The sequence below is a fragment of the Mizuhopecten yessoensis genome, unplaced genomic scaffold, assembly GCF_002113885.1.
Source record: "Mizuhopecten yessoensis strain PY_sf001 unplaced genomic scaffold, ASM211388v2 scaffold2173, whole genome shotgun sequence".
Lineage (NCBI taxonomy): Eukaryota > Metazoa > Mollusca > Bivalvia > Pectinida > Pectinidae > Mizuhopecten > Mizuhopecten yessoensis.
In genome coordinates this window covers 50,753-60,051 of record NW_018404414.1, presented here as the reverse complement: position 1 = coordinate 60,051, position 9,299 = coordinate 50,753, and the positions used below count along the sequence as shown (strand labels likewise).

The following is a 9,299-nucleotide window of genomic DNA, read 5'->3' as shown; positions in this document are numbered from 1 at the left end:
TTTTGCATCAGTCAGTGTATATTGTTACAGAACAATATTTATAAGGATGTTTACTTGCCGAAACTAAATTGTGGATAAGCAAGTGGATTACTGCTACCCATAAATTAACAAGTCTCTCAATAATTTTGAAAAACTTTTAAATATAGTGGTTTACATATTCACTGCAGTGAAAAGGTCTCTTCTTATGAAAAATGGAACTATTTGGAATCTGTGTTCCCATAAACAAATAATATAAAAAGCACTCTAATTCAATATGATACATTGTTGTATGTTTCAATATTGAATAAGATAAACAAAATATAAACATACATACTCACACACACACACAAGATTAGGAGAGTTACAGTATTTTCCCTCCATTTCCATTGCATAAATTCTTCACAAAGAAAACAACAACTTTATAGCATATGTTCAGCTTTATCATCTTCATAGGCTAGCATTTGAAATAAGATGCACATATTAATTTCAAATACATTTCAAAAGAGTACTGCAAATGTACCAGCTAGAACACATACTATGTTATTACAGTTGTCATGATTGTTGGTTTCAGAACTGATAGCATTGTGCAACAAATGTTGACAACAGGACTTATTGAAAGTTGAGGTTGCTTGTGTATATGCAAACAGGTAGTGCATGATTTAATGTTGAGAATGATGGATCAAGGTTTATAAAATTTGGTTTGAATACTTAGTTAGGAATGCACTGACAATTTCTCTGTCACATGTACATGAACAGGTTGTGAAGCTGTAGCCTTCACCTTGACTGAATGAAATTGACCTTAAAACTGTCTTGAACAATTGATGTATGAAATTTAGAAATGAAGTTTCAAGAAATATGGTTGAAAACTTAAGAAATAATTGCTTTCATTGACATTGATACAATCTTGTGTGCTATCCCTCTCATATATCACACAAGATTTAATATCAAATGTTGGACACAGTAAAATCGAGCGAAGTTAACAAATATCAAGTTACATATTATAACTTTTATTTTATTTTATTGATATTGATCATAAGCATTGTTAAAAGTACAATGTATACCAGGGATCTTACATTTCTTTTACTACTTAACATTTGCGTTGACTTTTAATTCATTGGACAAAAACTAAAAGGAAGCCATGACCAGTATTTCTATCTTTAAAAACATACTTTTAATTTTTTTTCCAATTTGCTCCCACCACCCATAGTGTTATATTGATCAAAACAAACGTTGTTTCCAACATTTGTGCCCTTAGTCAGTAGTGGGTGTTCAATCACATTCATCAGGGTTTCAGCATCAAGTAGGGGCTGTTCAATCACATTCATCAGGCTTTCAGCATCAATATTCACAGATTCAATCTGTTCCAAGTAAAGATCACTGACTTCTCCATTAAGGAAAAGTTTGCGAGGAAAGCATTTGAACTACATTTGAACTATTCGCTGATGGAAGGATCTGTGGACTCGGCTTTCATGTGTCTGAGAGAAAATGATTTAGTCAGAGGTTCCTCCTCTATAAAGTAACTGACAGATTTCAAAATGTCATGTCACTGTTGGTATAGTTCTTGCAGCCTTTTGAAAAAGTTCATGAAGTCCTCAAAGGTATGAGAGAGTTGGTACAGTTCCTATTTCTCATCCTCCTTTCTCCCATCAATAACCATCCCTGTCTGTTGTAATATTGATTGCTTTCCCCCCCTAAAATAGAACATAGTTACCATATAATTTCTGCACCAGCAATAATGTTTAGAGATGATATTCAAACAAATAGGAGGCATAGCAATATGAGCTTGTATAGTGAGAAATAAGGCATTAAAGCTGAGGAGTTCATTAAAATGTTTCAAAAACATTTCAATAAGTCAATCTCTTTGGTAGCAGAACTAAATATAAACAAAATGTACATTAAATTCAACTTATAACAGCACATCATATGGGGGCTTAAGACATCTAATTCCTTAGGTGGTAAAACATGTGTACATAAAAAGGTACCAGTAAAAACAAAACAAAATTAGTTTAAACACACGCACTTAGATATTCACGGTTTTCATTAATACAAAAGATGAAGCAGAACATCACTCTCCCCTGGTTGTTTCCATAAAGAAGAAATTAACCAGGAAACATGGAGATGTCCATTGCACTCCTTTATTTTGCTTACAATGTGCAAATGTGCCTACTATGTGCTAATAAGCTTTCCATGTTATGGTTTTGTTTTTTATGTGCTGTATGCAAATGTTCTAAATGTGCTTAAATTACCATGTGCTGATGTGCTTACCGTGTTCAATGTGCCTATTAAGTGCTTTCCAAGTGATAAACTCTTTTTCTGAGCTTACAGTATACTACATGTACATACATGTTTTTATTTTATTTTTCCATGTTGTAATATTTTGGTCTCTGTTATTATACTCATGTTTTGTCTTTGTAGCTTATGTTGTATGTTTTGCAAAATGGACGTAAAATATATATTTTTGTATCTTGTACGTGCTCAAGGATTTTATCTGTAGTTTTTGGGACTATATATAGAAAAACTTTACCCCAGTATGAGGAATTGTTTTACACATTTATCATAAAACAAGTTATGTTCAGATTTCAGACAGAAGATACTCTAAAATTGTACAACTCAGAAAAGGTTGAAAAATATTTATAGTTCATTTTTTTCTGCTTAGAAATATTTAATCTCTAAATTACAAATGATAACTGTTTTAACAGGTCTAGTTTCCGAATTGGAAACCAAACCCTGTCTGACCTATAAATGATCATTATATAAGGCCAATTAAAAGTTTAAAACAAATATTGAGTTTATGCTAACCCCACAGATACTGGACACACTAATAGTAATATGATGTGTATAAACTATGATATATTATACACACTATACTTATTGGTGTGTTCGACACCAGTGTGGTTAACCAGACTTATCTCAGATTTGTGTTCTACAATACCCTTAAGTTTTTATATGCACTGTTAAAGTCAGAACTCCTGCTCTATATTAGCGCAGTAAAGATATTTTTCAAATTAACAATAAAATGCCTAGCTAATACATACCTACCCTATTTTTTTCTGATAGTAGAAACACAAGTAATTTGTTTGGCCTAATGTTTCTGTCATTTCATAATATTTAGAACTACTATACTTGTTTAAGTTTCCAAAACATCAAGTAGTATAACAATTGAAACTTCAATGAAAGCCAACATCACAATGAATCTAATAATACAATGTTTATAACATGTTTTTTTTTAACTGAATGAGAAGAAATGTAAGGCCAAATATCCTCACAAACAACGCTTAAGTGAAATCAGTTTGCAACTAAGCAGTTCGAAAATTTTGCAACACGTCTGGAGAAAGACGTTCCTCGTGACGCTGTAATTCACTAGAGTAAAACGTCCGTTTATTATGTTTGTTTTTGCATAATAACTGCTATACATACCGTAGAAGCACCTTCCTTTTTGTCATCGCCGCTGACAACATGCGCCATTCTCTGCGGCTTCGGCCGCATGCTTGGCCACAAGTCACCGAAATCGGGATACATAGCCTTATTTATGAATCAGTAGTAGGTAAACGTTGCAGAAGTGTATGTATATTGTTCATTGTCAATGCTGCTTAAACAACATGCCTAACATTAAGTCAACACTCGCCTGCATTTTCGTCTTTTCCGCTTCGCGTTGCGAATGATGTCTAGGCCTACACAAAACGAAAGTAAAATGTGCGCATGTCTAAATGTAAGGGAGATCACTCGTGTTTTCCCGCAGTATATGTCTGAAATCATTCCGAAGGTGTTGTTGTTTTTGTGTATATTGAAATAAAAGAGTCCTGTTATATGGTAATACTTCAATAAACGAAAAACACAAATCACACCAACAGACATATAAAATGTAGGCCTATCGGAGCATATTTTCGTTTCTGGCTGAGCTGTAATTAGCGAGAAGGCGATATAAAAATGCAATAGCATATCTTATGATGAAAATAGAACAAAATGATAATACTGCGAAGGTAAAAAAAGCCTTCAGGTTAGAATACCAATATGGAACTAGAGAAGGACAGTGGCTAGTTCTAACATGATTCCCGGTCTCATCTGCCCCGGCCGGTTGATCCCATTTTAGTTAGGCAAGCCTGGTGTGAATCACACGGAGGCGATTTTAGAATTAATTGACAGGATCCGTATCCATTAATAGGTTTGTAATATGAACTTTTTATGTTGATCTCCTACATAATTGTAAGTTATACTCCGCCTTATATTTCGTTAAATTATCAAGTTTACGTAACAAGTGCAAGCGAAATCCTAATTGACTGCCATGTTGGAAACTTCCTCAATCTTTCCGATATAGGTCAGACGTCTAAATATGGGTGTCATGACCAAATATGGAAATTGTAGTAAACATGACCGCATCAGTAGTAATACTATATTTGGCCGTGAAGGCCATATAAGGAAACGGATAACATCACGCGTGATCTAACATGGCCGTCGTTTCTTTTTTTAGAGTTTTTAGTAAGGATTTGTTATTTTAACGATGAACGAATATGCAATATTTTGATAACATTATAATCATATGAAGCGTGAATCAGATATATTATTACTGATTAGCACTTTTGATTATCCTCAGTTAGTTGGAACAGGACCGCTTCATAGCTCTGACCACGCAATATATAATTGTAAACAGGGACGTAAATGTCACCAATTTTAGCCAATCACAGGACAATATTTCCGTGTAAAGGGTTAATCCAGCGACAGTTCCAAGAGTAAATACGAAGTTTTAGAAGGATACTTAGTTCTAACTAAGAATAAGATTATATCCAATGACGTTTGAGTGAACTTGAGTCCGTGGTAATGGATTTTATTTGCAGTTTGTTTAGTATTACTAGAAGGTGACGTTATGTCTCGTTTATGAATATCTGAGCTCATTAACTGAAGTATTTTTACCGGAAGTTGCGTGTAGCATGCATGACCTACATTCAAGTAGCAGTTCCCGATTGAGATAAACAGGGTGCATTTTCAATAAGAATACGACGTTGTGATAAGATCATATGTTCTATAAAGAAAAGGAATGATATTTACAAGCCATTCAAGTGCATTTGAGTCCAAAGTTACGCATAATAAAGACAGTAGGTCCGGTATATGATTCAATTTAGTACCAGTGATTACCGCTAGAGGCCGTCTGTGTGAAATCGACATTTATGAATATCTGAGCTCATTAACTAAAGTAATACCAATAGCTGGCGGCTAACGCCTTAGCTAAAAACATATGAATAGTAAAGTCAACTTATCAACTTTAAGTGTAGAACCTTGTGTGTGTGCATACATGGACTTTGTCCAGTGTAATAAAATGTTTGCTTAAGCTTTTGGATAGCTTTTCAACCTTTGATATCAAAGGTCAAGGTCACTTACTATAAATAGAACATCAGTTTGTGCACTGTATTTCAAATTCTGTTGGACTGATTACACTCAGATTTTATCGAGTTTTATTTTACCTGGAAGAAAGTGCCTGCTTGGGATAACTTTTCAGGTCCAGTGGTCAAAGGTCAATGGGTCACTATAAATAGAAAATCTGTTTAATGCACTAATGCACAATATCTTGATTTCTGCTGATAACATTCTTGACTTTATACAATGCTTCCTCAAAGAAAGTGCCTGCTTGGGGTAACTTTCCAGGCCCGGGGGTTAGGTCTCTATCACTGTTACTATATGAATAGAAAATCAGTTTATAAAATGCACTACTTATATTTTGAGTTCTGTTCGGCTGATTACACTCAAGACTTTATCCAGTGCTTTTATAAAAAAAAACACACACTTGCTTTCACTAGTGTTTGCTACATGTATACCTAACCAGTTTCTTTTAAATCTTCAATAAACATAATAATGGAGAATAGTCACGGCGGCATTTAAAATTACCGGTTAGCTTGTAATAATAATAATAATAAAGGCTTTATTTATTCTTGATAACATATTGAGCACGAAGCTCATCTTACATATGGTCAAGATACAATGTATGATAAAATGTACAATATTTACAGCTAACCATTTTCATGCTCAAAGTCGGATTCGGTGCTCAACCCAAATTTCTTGGTCAGGATATAAAGTAATCAAAATCACATTTTGTCCATGATTTAGAAAAAAATTGGAGTGATGCAATACTGTTTTCAATGTCTAGACTTGACTTTTCGACCTTATCACATAATTGAGGCAAATTACGAGAAAGTTGGTTTGAGCAAAGAGTCCATACTTGAGCATGAGAACAGTTTCATGAATATTGGCCCAGGTGCATGCCAATGGCTGATTTATCGGGTTTAGAGTATTTAATTTTCCTTGTTTTTCATAAAGTTTCCACAAGGTATTGGTTTCTTTGCAGAATCAACTGATTCTATGGTACAAGGATCCTTAATACTGAGGTACTAGAGTCCTGTCACCTAAGTTGATGGAGCTGTAAGAGACACTGCAGTAAGAAGTTAACAAATAACTCAAGCATAAGGTTCCGTAGTATATAGAAATTTATTTCGTCTATCTATGATATACTTGATTGTGATCACCTTTCATTTACATAGAAATACATGTAGTTTTGATAGTCAATAACATCATTTGGAGCATTTTCACAAAGTCAGGTATATCTTTTTCATTGCCAATATAGATGATGAATGGAATCTAAATATCACAGCGAAATATCTAATCTGTTAAAGAACATCCGTAGGTATTTAACATAAAATGTTCTCTACTACAGAATACGTAGGTACCCTGATAACTTATGTAACTGGGAAGATCCAGGTGTCATCTGTTTTCTGGAGCGTCTACTAAATTATATATATATATATATATATATCAGCTTACGAAACAGACGTCTATAAACTGTTATACCATGGAAACCATCACTAAATCTTACACTAAATATGCAAGTAAAAATAAAAGATTGAAATATTAGAAAATTATAGTATTTATATATATATATATAATATGTAAATATATATGAAAGTATATGTATATATGTACACAAAGCATTATTTTATGAATTTTCTCTTCCTCCATACACCACTAATATTACCCACTTCGCCTACTTAACTATTTCTCTGAGCTTTCGTTAAAAAACCTCATTTAACAATGAAAACAGATTTTCTCTTACATTTCATCAACAAACCTTTCTTTGAACACAAGAACACAAACATTTATTCCCATGAAGAAATAAAATGGAGACAATGTCAGCTATTGTAGCAGTATTATTGAAGTAGGAACTCACTAACAATACCACCACTTCAAATGGAAATCTTAAATTCAAATATTTCAAGCAAACTTGTAAATAATAAACTATAAAAATATGTCTTGCCTCCAATGGAATGTAGAAAGGGTTGTGTCCCCATAATGTATTATGTACATCATGACATTTGACAAACACATGATAATGAAAGCTGCCTTTTCATACACAATACTTGTAACATGTAAAAACCTTTCCTTATCTGATTGCTATTACGTGGTACTCTGTTGGAATGTCAGCATCTTTTGGAATGAAATTGGGGGAAAAACAGAAGTAGTGTTCTTGGCAGGAGAATGATAGTTAGTTAAAAAGTAACATTGATATGTATATTTAATAACAGTACTTTTTTTGTGCTGGTGTTTCTTTTTACAAGAAATCATACATTTGTTAAAGTATTTCCTGTACAGCATACTTTTAAGTTAAAAATCAAAATAAATGGTAATCTAGGCTCTACACAAGACAAGCTATATCTTTATAACTATAAGTTCCTTCTAAAACAAATATATACTCTTACCACTCCGAAGTTTTTTCTAAAGTGGCCAAACAATTTTCCTGTGACAATGACTTTGAGAGACTTTCTACAATCTTGAACCCCTAGCAAACTGGCCAAATGATGTGGTCTCCGACATGTCCTATTTGGCTTCATAGATCGAAACTGTGGAGTCCTCATAACAGTAATCAACAGTCAGAACAGATGAAAATCAATTAACTATTATTACACATGGATTTCATCATTGGTTGATAATCTACATTCAAACACATTAATCCTATTTATCAAACAAACTGGTTCACAGTCCTTCCTGATTGTGTGGAATTCTGAATTAAACAATTCCTTTCAATAACTTTGTTATAGACCCAGAAAATGGGGAATGTAATTATTGATGACATCTGATGGTCCCCCTCTCACACTGCTGTGGAGATTTCCAAACTGAACCCCTTAGTTCACTGCATGCTTTTCCTGGATCCCTCGGTCTCGTAGTACGCCAGCTGTGGTGTGTACTGGTACTGGGGTGTGGGCGTCCTGTAGAATCCGTCATCCATAGTGCTACAAATCAAACAGCAATGAAATAATCCTGTTTTGGTAGACACAAATCTTCAAATTATCTTTCATTATCTGAATTTGGCAGTTATGATTTCAAATGGTAGTGAAAACAATACAATTATGTTCCACCTTAATTTGACAATTTTTAATTCAAATGCAATTAAGTACAATATAATTGTTAAAAGGAAGCACAATTTATTATTATATGTTGATCATCATAGTCTGATAAAATAGAGAAATCAGCTACCATCTGTCGTGGATGTCTGACACAATCTGCAGTATTTTTCTATATACCTCACATTTTGTGGTTAATTGTTCTATTTTTTATATTTCTTTGTGTAAAAGCTCAAGAATGACTTACATCATCTCCTGTCTGGGGAGAATCATTGGTGCAGGATTTCTGAAAAAAAGTGAAGCATAAAGAATGAAATAAACAGATGTGACCAGGTTTATCTGCTGATAGGACCAAAGACACAGCAAATATTGTACAACCTCTCAGATTAGATAACTGTTTAACAGGGCGTTTTTCATGAGTCATCTAACTCAATTTGCTATATTTGTGAGAGAAAGAAATTGTGAAAAATCATAAGTTCATAAAACTTACATTGCATATTAAAATACTTCACTCTTACTTGTTAGCATTAGCCTGAACAATTTTGTGAAATGAGGTCAATTTGGATAAAAATGAGTGAAAAACAAGAAGAACTGGAACTGGCCTTATGAATCAAAACAATTTCAGGAAAAGTGTGGAGGAATACTTACATGTACTGCATTGGTCTAGGTTTCTCAACAATCACTCTCTGTCTCTCTACAGCTTCCTCTCTACACACACCTGTAAAAATACAATTCAAGCATGTATTTTCATGTGAACCAACAAATTATTTCTAAAGATCCACAACCGACAGAAAACTGTCAATAAAACATTGTGTTTTTCATGCAGGTTTTTCGAAAATAATTAACGGTTGTGTACAGAAATTATTAAGGATTCCTGTCCCACTGCAGGCAAAACGTTAGAGAATTCCACTTTAGGTTTACGAACAGTAACCTCCCCTT

The 9,299-nt window shown here is 33.6% G+C and overlaps 1 protein-coding gene across 1 annotated transcript in view; it reads right to left on the bottom strand.

Annotated features, from left to right (window-relative positions):
• Positions 1-6,434: 6,434 nt before the first annotated feature.
• Positions 6,435-9,299, bottom strand: part of LOC110445281 (hemicentin-1-like) — a gene marked incomplete at its 5' end in the record, with an annotated part of 47,875 nt that continues 45,010 nt past the window's right edge. The window contains 3 exons of the mRNA XM_021489821.1: positions 6,435-8,249; positions 8,608-8,646; positions 9,009-9,078. Coding sequence (XP_021345496.1) covers positions 8,147-8,249; positions 8,608-8,646; positions 9,009-9,078 — 212 coding nt within the window. The remainder of the gene's footprint in view (positions 8,250-8,607; positions 8,647-9,008; positions 9,079-9,299) is intronic.